This window comes from Tachypleus tridentatus, chromosome 13, assembly GCF_004210375.1.
Source record: "Tachypleus tridentatus isolate NWPU-2018 chromosome 13, ASM421037v1, whole genome shotgun sequence".
Lineage (NCBI taxonomy): Eukaryota > Metazoa > Arthropoda > Merostomata > Xiphosura > Limulidae > Tachypleus > Tachypleus tridentatus.
In genome coordinates, this window is record NC_134837.1 from 18693855 (window position 1) to 18707147 (window position 13293).

General features: G+C 29.8%; 1 protein-coding gene across 11 annotated transcripts in view; it reads right to left on the reverse strand.

The window, feature by feature from the left end:
• Positions 1-426: 426 nt before the first annotated feature.
• Positions 427-13293, reverse strand: part of LOC143241016 (uncharacterized) — a 45514-nt gene continuing 32647 nt past the window's right edge. For 10 of the 11 annotated variants that reach the window (XM_076484424.1, XM_076484423.1, XM_076484422.1 and 7 more), the window contains 4 exons: positions 10739-10815; positions 10138-10330; positions 9054-9138; positions 427-4153 (listed from right to left, as the gene is read on the reverse strand). In XM_076484424.1, coding sequence (XP_076340539.1) covers positions 3378-4153; positions 9054-9138; positions 10138-10330; positions 10739-10815 — 1131 coding nt within the window. In that variant the 3' untranslated portion in view covers positions 427-3377. The remainder of the gene's footprint in view (positions 4154-9053; positions 9139-10137; positions 10331-10738; positions 10816-13293) is intronic. The other variant, XR_013022141.1, reaches the window with a different exon arrangement.

The following is a 13293-nucleotide window of genomic DNA, read 5'->3' on the forward strand; positions in this document are numbered from 1 at the left end:
GTATAACTAAACCACCTCCACAGTCATTCTGAACATTCTAAGTGTAAAATATGCTTTACCATTTTTCCCTTTCTGTCTGACAGCTAAGTTATTTCAAATTTATAATTATTCAATCCTTTCTACCTGAATCCATCAGTTTCCAACATAAACATACTAAACTTGTGTATGCAGAAGCAAATATTTGTCATGCCTTTTTATTTTTCATTTTTAATAAATATATGCATGGAAAGGTCATCTAATTTATTCAAACATTAATGGTCATATTTTTTGTGCAACAACCTCATCTATTTTAAAGCTGACCAAAGTTCATGCCTCATCATGCAACAGTATGCATTCTACAGTTCAGGATTTATTCAAGTCACTAAAGTCTAATAAAACATGACACATAATTACTATGACACAAGATTCCACAAATTGTTCAAGGTATCTGTTCACATCCTGTTTTATCAGCACATATTTACAAATATTTAACATCAAAATAATTTTGAAATAAACAGAGCAAACTATTTACATTTTTAACAAAAACAATACTTTGATTGGAGCAACACAGCTGGTAATAGTTTTAATAATGAAAACTCCATTGTTGATGCACTCGTAAGATTGGCTCAAAAACACAATACATTTCACTTGATTTTTAATTATACAGTGAGCTTTCTTTATAAATGAAGTATTTTGCCACCAGATGGTAGCATTACCCTAAGTCTTGTAGAATAGAACTATACAATACAGAGCTAACAAAAATGTTTTGTGATCATATCAACAATAAGTTTCATTTACAAAGTTTGTTTATGAATAAACAGTGTTATGAATATTAATATACAAAATAGCAAAGAAAATGTACCAAGTAAATAAAATATATTAGAGATCTTTGGTAGATGTAATGTTTAGCTTACGGCAATATTTCAAGTTACAATACTTTTATTACACTCACATTTCTTAAGTTTAAGACAAATACTTTTACTTTTAGTGGCCATAAAATGATCATTCTATATCTTATCCATTTCAGTATTAATCTGACAAGACAGACTGGACTATAGAACTAATAGTTGTTAAGGTTTACTGGCTGATGAATCATCATAACTAATAGTTAATCAGAACACTCACAACCATTTGGTGAACTACAAAGTATTTATGTGAATAATTCTAAACATTTACAGGGACTTTACTTGGATAGTTTTGGACATCTGAACATTGCTTGGATAGCTTTGGGTCATTATTCTGTAGAGTCTGCACATTACTTGAATAAGTCTGAAAGTCTAGATAGCTACCTTAATATTAATATATGAAGAATTATTTAATTAATTTTTGGACAGTAACATAAACAGCACTGAAAAAGAAATCGGATGAATCTGGACTTTCAACTGAATAATAATTAAGATTTGCCTGGAGAAGCCAGAATATTTTCTTTGAAAACCAGACTAATTACCTAAATGATTTTGTATTATATGGATAGGATAGCTCTGGCAATATATCTAAAAATATAATTTGCACATTTTTATGATAAAGGAAGCCTACAGGTCAAAAAAATTATTACAGAATCAACACACAAAAATTAAATATGGAGGATAGAATTTCTTATGAACTTGGAGAAACTTCAGGCAGAGTTTTATACCTGGGAAAGACAACTGTTGTGGTACTTCTTTTTAGCAATGGCACACTTGCAATACATTTATATTTCCATTTCATAAAGTAATGTGACACACTAAGTAATTAGATCTACACTTCTACATAAAATACTTTGAGCTACAAGATACATAAACCAAAGAGATTTTGCTTTTCATATCTCTGAACTCACCAAGATAAAAACTCACTTTTGAAGTATCTCAGGCACTGAAAAAAACATCAAATGACATGTTCAGTTGGTTTATGTGAGAATACTCAAAGAAAACAATTTGAAATACAAAAACATTTAAAAAGTGATTCTGCATTATGCTTAAGATATGTCAACAAACTTCCGTGTTATAGCTTGAACTAAGAACAATTATAATAAATATCTTCTTTCATAGACATCTAATTAATATTTTAAAAATTCTTTTCTCTACTAAGCTGCAAGTATGAATATTGTATTAAATCCAGCAGCCAGTTTACACAATTTAAACTGATAAAACTATAGCTATTTATCTCAAGATAAACCCAACAACAAACATTATATGCAACAAAAGTGTAGTTACATTTTAAACATTCACCAGCTACATTAATTAAGGTTCAATTTAATTGTCGTTGAAACACAAAGTTACAAAATGAGCTATCCGTGCTATGACTGCTAATTTTTTGCATTACAAGCGCAGAAAACTTACAACTGAGCCACTGGGAATACACTAATTAAGTACACAAATAATGTGATGGCACATTTAAACATTAGTTTTACAATGGGGAAGATCTACATCAAAGGATCTTCAACTATGTATACATATGAACCAATTTAGAAAATAGTTAGAAGAAAGCAAATTAAAAGCATTTAAGTCTGTGCATTTTTAAGCCATATAATAAATGTTATATAATGTTATTATATTGAACTCATTTCACCATGCGAGTAGTATTTTTATAACACGGTAGTGTAACATTCACAAGTTTATCATTAGAAACATTTTTAAATTTTTTATGAAAGCACACACATACAGTATTTTTTAAAATAAAATTACAATACACTTTAGTACCATTAAATGCTTGTTATATCTGTCTCTTATGCTGATATAATGATATACGTAAATTTTGCACATGTTAACCACAAATTCATTTATCACACTACTGCTTTCTTACCCTCGTATTTCTTTAGAATCTTTTGCTAACTGTTGGTAGGCCATCAGCTGAAGGGCCCTAATGAACATTGTAACATGAAACACATCTTTGAAAACTGAAATCTCCTGTAAAAATTCCACATTTCTCCATTTGCAAAAAACTATCATTTCTTCACTCCCGGGTGATACATTTTACACAACTGTAAAACAGTGCATGGATGAAATCCTTCAAATAACAAACTAGTTAACTCTCAAAAAATATATCATTACTGAAGTATCTAAAAAATTTCTAAATACAAGTATTGTTAAATAAAAACAGTCTCATTTTGACTCTAAACTTGATTTAACTTGAAGCACACAAACAAAGAAAACCGAAGAATTATAAATTACATAATGCCTGTGGTTAAACAGACAATACTCTAGGTGTATTTATACAAATAAACAGAGCAGGAAAGGTTTACAAAGCACTAAATGAATTTTGTACGTTCAACTTTTAAAGATTGACAAACAAATGCTTAAAATAATTATTTATTCCTTGCAACTTGACATTAAAACAGCAAGACAAACAACATATCAGTTTAGACACAAACAAACTGACTTTTAAATTTGTATAGTAACCACAACGATGTAGCTTGGGTGTTATAAAACTGAATTTTTTTCTTCTGAATCTTTCTTTTGTGAAGAAGAGGGTTTGTCATTATTTTTTGGAGACCTTGTTGTCAAAGGAGTGTCAGTTCTTTTCTGTTTAAAAGTCACTTGGGGTAAAGCGTACGACTGTTTCCGTTCCTCATCTGCATTCAAGCTAGTTTTGGATACATCAGTGAATGAAATTACTTTGTTTCTTCTGAAAGGAGAATAGTTGGAAGAGCTATTTTGAGATACACGCCACTGGTCATGAAAGTCTGAGAATCTGCGATGAAACATGGATTCATTTCGGCTGGATGTCAGTTCGTCATCCGAATTCCACTTTACCAATTTCTGGCTGTTTTGAAGACCCCCTGTGCTCATTTCTGAATCCATGCTGTCACCTAGACCAAAGACCCACTGCTCAGTGTCATTGTTATCCGAATCAGAAACCATGGATTTTATAGTGGCAGCAGGACTTTGAGTGATGCACACTTCCTGCACCACATTCAATTCATCTGCTTGTTGTACTTCTGAGCTCTCTAAATCTTCTGAGCAGCTTACAAACAGATTGCTGAGGCTACCATGAGCTGGTAAATCTCCTTCTCTTCTAACTAGCTCTTGAGACAAGAAGGAATCATCACCACCACTTCCACAAGAATCTAAAGACTGTTGTGACACTGAGCGATTTGTTGTAGATAAGTGCATGGGACTGTAATCATTTTCAACTTCTAAAATGGGAGGCAACAGCACCGAAGACGACGTGCTTCGAAAATACTTCTTGGCAGGGCCTTAAAAATACATACATTTACAATCAATATTCAGTGTTGCTAAGTAACTTAATGTATACTTATTAGAACCTTAGATAAAAAAAAAAATGTATTCAAATTTTGATAATCCCATACCTTCTGATACACAGTTATTTTAATCTTAAAAAATTTAAAACAATTTATCCTATATTCATTATAACACGGTAATACACTAATAAGCTTATAACAATGGAAAATGCATCTTAAAAACTATTATGTGTCCCACAAAATATAAGGTACACACCCACAAATCAGATAATGTACCAGTAAATATCCGACACACAAATTTGTTCACAGCCCTATAGAGGAAAAAAAGAACAATTGGCTACATTTTTTGTGTTGATTCTTTTATAGCCTATTGGAGTTAAATTCGGGTTCTTCCTGAATATACTGAAACTGCACCATATTCTACCAATATTATACAAGATACAAGATGATAAAGGAGACAAGCCCCATAAAAAATTTCCATGGTGAAAATAAAATAAAAAGTAGGATTGGCCAAATCAAACATAAAAAGGAGATGGATAGGTAAGCAGCTGAAGGAAGGGCCCAAATAAGTGTTTCATAAGGAAGGGCTTAAATAGATGTTTCATAAGGAAGGGTCCAAATAGGCATTTCATTAAGAATTCTATACTTGTTTGAAAGTCAATACAAGTATTCATCTCATAGGCTTGATACCGATTTCAGTAAATTTAACTCCCTCTTTCAATGATAAACTTTATTTATATTTTTTAGCTTTATCTACATTGCATGTTTCTTTTAATAGGCCTTTAAAGTCACTTCATATACGACTTCAATCTTTTTTCCAATTAATGTACCCACACCAATAAAACAGTTACACTTCATCAATATCTTTATTTGGCACCTCATTATTCATAATTTTATTCCTTATAGTATAAGATCTTCTATTAATCGTGTTAATCAAAAGAAATACTTAAAACAATGTCCAATTATTTCCATCACAGGACGAGTTAACTATGTTTTATATTGATATTTGATTTTTTGTGTCTAATTATTGCTTAATAAATTTATTATTTGCTTTTATTATGCAAGACAGATCAAAGAAAAAAAAAAACAAAATTTGTCAAAGAATTGTCAAGACTATAAAATTACACCATGCTAGAAAAAAAAAAAACAAGACAATAAAAACACCCTAGAAAAGGGTGCACTTTTCGGGAAAATGAGCCAAAAATTGCAATTTTCAAATGACAATTACAGTTTGAGTGCCTGACAATAAAATAAAAATACTCTTTAAAATATTTTTGCTTTTCTATTTTAGTACTAAGTGCCCTATACAGGTGTTCAAACTCCACAGTTAATGTTGTAATGTACCTATTGAAACTAGAAATTTAATATACAATAAAACAAAGAATACCTATGCTATAACTTCCTGGTTATGAGCTAGTAACCATTGACATCCAGGCATGGCTCTTTTGTATTGGTACTTTAGTGTTACATTCAAACATTAAACAATGTAATTATCAACATATTCAACATAGAAATATAATTTATAATTCAATGTTTTATATTACATAAGTTTTAAGTTCCTAATTTCAAATAAAAAGTTATTTGAACCATTCTCAGAGTGCTTTTTTCCCATCAATTCACATGATGTGATCCACTTAAACTCTAATTTATCCATTTCAAAACCAGCCTCCTGTATTTTCCAATTAGAATAACAAGCTAAAAATAACTGCAAGAAATGGTAATATTTGTACTTCTATTTTCTTTGCTAAATTATCAATAAGTTTATCAAACCCACCAGAGAAGCCCCTTCCCTCTCTTTATCTGACTTAAGATTCTTTTGCTAATCAACCTTATATAGTTAATGGGAATGTTTATAACCAGAAAGAATCAAATTCACTTCTATGAGCCTTAACAACAGCTGTATGATTCTGGTGCAAATAAGTACATGTTTAACCATACTGTCTTTGTTTGTGATCATTGTTATACTTCTTAGAAATGTTAATGGAAAATTTTAAATCAATCTATAACATAATTGGAAAACCAGATAACTTTTAAACAGTTTGGAGAGATTCTATTCTGGTGACTAATTATTTTTTGTGTTCTAAAATGCATACTTGATAGCTAAATAAAATATTTTTGGGCAACCAAATTGGTGAAACCTAACAAAGATTAGTGAAGAAAATGGCTCATATTTTTAAATTCATTGCAAACAACTTCAGGTACACAAGTGAATACTGCAAGTCTTAGATGACTATTTTTTAATGTAAATTTTTTATTCATTTTGATATACGTTTAGCTGCTAAAATGTAAGAATTAGCAACTTCTGAGCTTGGCCTAACAAAATTTCATCGAAATAAAAAGTTTAAAATTTCACAAGCTTGATCACATTTCACATGATGTTCTACCACCTAATGGACTCACGTAATTTATTGCTATTAACAGCAGGATTACTGTTCCACTGAATACAAAGTACAGCAATAAAAATCATATAATTACATGAAACTATATATCAAAAACACAACAGATGAAACTGTTCAGGTAAGTAGTTTGAAACATTCTGATACATTTCACTCTACACTGATGATTTCTCCTCAGTTTGTGTGAAGATAGAGAAAATAACAAAGAAAAGATAAACATATACAGTTTTACGTAAAAAAAAAAGCTTGGCACTCACTGAGATGGTGCTAGAGGTTATGAAAATGATATACTAAATCCACAAAATTAAAATACATATTTGTATTCTTAGCACAAAAATCATCTTTCACATACACTAACTCCCTAAAGTCTTTGAATATTCTCAGACAACTCTTTGGTTAAAATACTTTATTAAAACAAAATCAGATTTTTTTTGTGTCTAACACACTTTTAATGTTTACTAAAAGCCTGCTGAAGTTTGTGAAGAGAACCTATGTAGGCTCAAAGTTACAGCACAAATCAGTAAATATAGCTTTACAGATCCAATCTCAGTCAATGTAACTAAGCTTCTGAAGAGATGATATAAATGTAGTTTTTCCCATAAAACTGTATTTATAAGGAATGTATGGCTTCACATGAACAATAATAATAACCCTTCTGCAATGGGCTCAGTATAAAATACACATTAAGTATTTATACTATAACTTTTAATGGTGTACAAGTACCTTCAGAAAATTTGGTAGACTTTTAGTAAATATTACAAGTTTATTGTACACAGAAAATCAGATTTTTTAATGAAGTATTTTTACTAAAGATTTGTTTATGAATAATAACATGTCTTGTTCCATTAGTAGTCTGAATGCAAAGCAACTTTCACATTTTGATTACAAAAAGAACTATTATTGATCAAAAAAATCTCAAATATCATTTTTGTAATACACATACAACCTGGTAAATATATTTTAAATGTTTTTTCAGTAAAATATCATTTTATCTGTTATTTTCTCTACCTGACTCTATACATGGTTGGTCAATTTGACTGACCTTGTAACCACCATAAAAAGTAAGGAAATAAATACAAATTACACTTTTCCATTCTAGAATAACTACATATTATAACATATTATAACACACAAATGCTCAGTCCAAACAGTTTATATTCCATAACATTGTACATTAATATGCATATTGCTTATTTTATGAGACTGATCTTTTAGGTCATGTCTTGTTAGAATTACAGAAGTTGCAATGATATGGAGTATATGCATACATGTTACTGTCTCAACTATGTTTTAGTTAACTAGTATTTTGTAAAATGGTCACATTTCTGTTATAATACATTATACATGTACATGCATCATTAATATTTACAAATAAGTTCTTAAACTTATTTTTCTTAAAATGTGGAATTATAAAAAATAAATATAGCAAACAAAGGTCATCTTCTACTTAGAATGACCTTTGTACTCCTTTGGTGCTTGTCATAGGTTGCAAAGCCTTTTAAAATTTTGCTTGTGGAGGATGTCAAAAACTATAATTCTCTTAGGTTTTATACATACATTTAAAATAACCCAAAAATCATATATAACTATACAGATACTATAAACTTCCATTATAATTTATCAAGCTTAATAACTAAGCTGTATTTGGATCTAAACAATTATGAAGTTTCGAGCAGCCTTAAGATTCAACCTACCTCCTAGAACTCTTGATTCAAAAGAACAAGTCAATATCATAATAGTTCAAAATGGCTGAAAAAGCCACTAGGTGGACCTTCTAAGCTTTGGATTGCTTATTCATATGTCACAGAATGCATCCAAAGATGAAAAGAGATGAGTAGGAACAGGGTGTTTAATTCAGTACACGAACAAACAGAAAAGCCAGAAGGTTCATATTTTACACAGATATTCGGAGTTCCTAATTTGTAATAAAATTTGTATCTGCACATTACATACATCTAATTTGAACCAATGCTGCATTCAACACACCACTTGATACACAAAATCAATATTTGGGTTGTTTTTTAACATTACTTTTAAAATAAAAAATTAACTAATGTATAGTATTAAAGTTTGAATTGTAATCTTCAATTTGATACCAAACTTACTAACATAGGTTTATAAAATAATAGTTGAATAAAATTTGGATCAGTCAACAAACTCAATAACATGACCTTTGACTTACAATGACAGGGTTAAATATTCTACTGACATTTTTTACTGAAGGAAAATAACAAATTAAGTATTGCATTTCAGTTATTTTCTTTATAAAATGGACTACATACATTCTACAATTAATTTCAAATTATTTCATTGAAATTTTTCAGTATTACTTTCATAAACAGACTTTTACCTTAAAAAACAAAACTCATGAATTTGAAATATGCCTGAATGCAAACTAATATTGTTTTCGAAAAACTATACCCATCGGAAAGGATTATACATAGGCAATAAATATCCAATTTTATCTAAATTATTACACACCTAAACAAATTTCTTACCAAAGCTATCAAGCTCTTTGTTTTCTTCCAGCATCTTTATGTCTTCTCTTTCTGAAAAATCTGACTGGCCTTGTTCCAAACACAGCTAAAAAAGAAAATTATACTTTTTAAAAATACAGTCAGTTATTTTTAATTCTAATTCTTTGTAATCTTTTTTCATAATTCAATTTCTACATAACAAAAGAAAAATGCATTCCAAAAAGACAAAAACACCAAAACTTGTACCACTTAATATTAAATCACACATAACACTGGACTACAGTGCACCCTTATTACCTGGTATGACTCTCACAAGACTGAGACTGATTTTGTGCATTTATAATTGCAAGTTCTTTTATCCAAACATTAAAAAGACAACTTCTGAAAAATAGTCCTGTTTCAGTTATAATGTTTTCAAACTGAGTTGATAATTAGCCAGTTAAAGTTAAACAATTATTTTTAAAACTTTCATTAATAATGTACTTCAGAAAACAGCTGATCAGATACAACCTTCACATAATCATGATTAAATACTGAAAAAACCATTCAGCCATTCTTACAACAAAACTGATTTTGAACATTTAGCTAGAATTTGGTTTAGCAGCACATAAAACAGGTTAATTAAAGTACTGGAAACTAAAATTTCAAACTTAAAACATTTTAATAAATTAACCTGAATTACATAACTTTGTATATAAATTATATAACAAAATATTTATAAATCAGAACTAGCTTTTACGATTTCTTTGAAGATGTTTTTTTCACTATTTCAGACTCAACTAGCTCAAATGAGAATTACGCTTTGGGCATTTTTATGCAAGGATGAGTACAACTAACTTAAGATATGTATAAAAGTATAACTACAAAACATTTTGAGGTACTTTAAAAGTTTCTGAAATGCCTTAAATAAATGTATTCTCTAAGTTACAATAAAAAGATACGACAAATTACTTTTCCACTAGGCTTTTGAGAATGACAAAACTTTATTTATACTCCCTTACAATCACATATAAACATTAATTTACCAAATATTTGCTACCTTATTCTTGGTATTTACTCAAAACATTTTTAAATATCAATAGATTTTAAACTGCTTCTGTCTTACTTGGGTTCTTCTGAGGTTTTTCTTTAACTGTTTAGGATTTTCATTTATATATTCACATCTCTGTCGAGGGCTCCCTATATACACATTTCCTGGAGTCTCTTCAAATGTTCTGTCATTCTTTACAATGTTCCTTACCACATTCCCATTCCCTACAAGACTTTGGTCTTTCTGATTTTCACCCGATTCTAATTCTCTGCAGTAAGATCCAAAAAAATAAGAAAAACAGTATTTGAGATTACAGATAGCACTGTTACTTGAATAAAACAATATTACAAAAAGATATTTTAAAAAGTAACCAAAAATTCATATCAAAATTAACTTCTTAAATCATGCAATTTATACACAATAAATCCCCAAATATAAACATTTTCGGATAACTTTGTATAGTTATGAGCTGTTGAGGAATTTTTAAGATTTACTGTGTATACTTTAAATTCACATTACATGAAATTAATGATAACTGTTTACTTCAAAACAGAATACAAATTTAATCATCACAGGTATTTCACTTGCACAGTAAACAAATATTGAAATTAATGTAAATAGCAGGTTTTTCAGTTTTGTATGCTCTACAAATATGATTCAACAGTTAATGGCTTACTTCTTATGCAGATTTATATCACTGTTTTCAACCACTTCTTTGGTGTCAGTAACTAGACTAGGCGATATTTGGTTACCCTGTAAAAAAAAAAAAAAAAATTGTATGACCTACTACAGAATGTATCAAAAATCAAATCTATCCTTCACAAATGTATTTTCATAGGGTTTGGTTTAAATTTTGAGCAAAGCTACACGAGGGCTATCTATGCAAGCCGCCCATAATTTTGCAGCGTAAGACTCGAGGGAAGGCAGCTAGTCATCACCACCCACTGCAAACTCTTGGGCTACTTTTTTACCAATTGATAGTGGGATTGACCATCAAATTACAATGCCCCCACAGCTGAAAGGGTGAGCATGTTTGGCATCACGGGGACTTAATTTTCATAGGGAATGGGCTGTCTGTTGAAGTTACTTAAGGGCTACTGTCACTGTATGTGTAAATATTGAACCAATCTGACCAAACTAAAAAGTTTAGAAGTTAGTACTAAACTTTTCTTATTTCACAAATAATAACTATTCTTCCAAGTAATTGCACTTCCTTATAATTCCTACATTGTGAAAAAAAACATATTATGCTTACGTGCACTCACGACATTCTGATTCTGCTTAAAACTTGACAAACCTTTAGGAACCAACATTCACAACATCCTATTTTATGTTTAATACTATAGAAAAATTACAAGTTCATTGTAGAACATAAAGATTTACCTCTTTCCATATAGGTGTGGGTCAGAGCACGTCATAACATTTTGTAGACTTCCATTCAAAATTTTTTGAGCTGCTATTTTACGGATACATAACATAAATTTTGAACCAAGTTGTAGTTTGTTTTTCAAAACTTTAGTATTATTTAATTTCTTAGTACAAAAGTAAATATAATTTTTTGTTTGTGTATCACATGACATATTTCCTGATTTTGCTCAGATTGAATTGTAGAAATCATAAAATGTAGTCTACAGTTTTTACGGAATCACAAATCAAATTACCAATATTGATAAGCAAAAAAATAAATACCTCCAATCTTTTCTATTTCCTGACATATCATTACACTTAGGGAACCCATCACAGTACTCCATCCACTTCCAGAAATACTTGTTTACCTATGCCTACTTCTCTTAAGTGTATGTTTACAACCAATCAAAGGTGGTCACTTTTGAACTACATAAGCCTGTCTGTCTTCTTACAGTATTTATATTGTTAAAGCCATTATAACCATTGAAGAGTCTTAACAATGGTGATCAAAGGGATACAATGATCAGAAATCAGATTTTTTTTTTTTGAGACCTTAATACAGCTTAGCTACTAAAGCTGATAAATTAGAGTATAATTTTGTGGTATCAGTACAGTAATGTATAATTTTTTATTTCAAAATGTATTTATTAAACCTACAATTTTTTTAAAAATCCTTCACACACATAATTTGACAAAGCTTAGAAAGTACAACACACAAGTACAAAAATATTTAGTGACATCATAAGTCATAGGGCTTATCACATTCTATATATTATTTACTGTTTTACTCTTTAAGAAAAAATTAACTAAAATTTGTTTGCTTTAGAGCAAAGCCATATTGGGCTACCAGCTATATCCACACAGGGAAATTGAACTCCTAAATTCAGCATTGTAGGTCTGTAGACTTACAGTGGTCACACTGGAGACAATAACAGAAAGTTAAGAATTTATTTTTAAACAGTAATAATACATGTACATGTAATGTTTGGTAACTAAAATGTAACAGAACTTTACAAAATTCTGAAATACTACGACCAAGACTAAGATTTGTACTTCATGAAGATCAGTTTCATGCTATTTAATACAGTCACATAAACAGCACAAGCCACATTATTTACAACTTGGATTATTAAATTAGAAAAGATTCAAAGGTTAAAAAACAAAGAATATTGATAACTACACAGATGGATACTATCACAAGACTCAAGATATTCAGAATATGCATTTGTTATTTTCTGTTACAATATACAGTGCATTCTAAAGTGAAGAAAGGGTAATTTAGATTTATCCTTAAGTTTTTATGGTGGTTATCATGCCAGTAAAATCAACCAGTCCCATACAGGGTTGCAACAATTGCCCTTTTAACTGTTTTTCTGCAGAACTCACTGTGTCACATTCAAAATTTAATCAAACCCTTTACTACCAATGTATGTCACTGAAATTAACATTATAAAAATGTATTATCACATGACCAACAAGTCATGAAAAATCTTTACTTTGGTACTATGCAGCTTCAATAAAACAGTGGAAGTACTGTAGACATAAATCTAGACTGAGATACTCACACAGCCTTTCAACGCATACACTTCAAAGTTCTCTGGATGAATGCAATTGAAACAAGTAATACATTTTTTTCACCCCTTATAGGTGCCATGCCCACCTTAATATATTTGTTTGGGCTTTATTGCCTACATGTAGATGTTATATACATATGTATAGTCATTAGAAAGAGCTCATTTTACAGTATTAGTTATGTTTTAAAATGCATAACTGAAAGGTTTAAACATTTGTTACATGTGCATTATACTTTGCATCAGTTCTCAA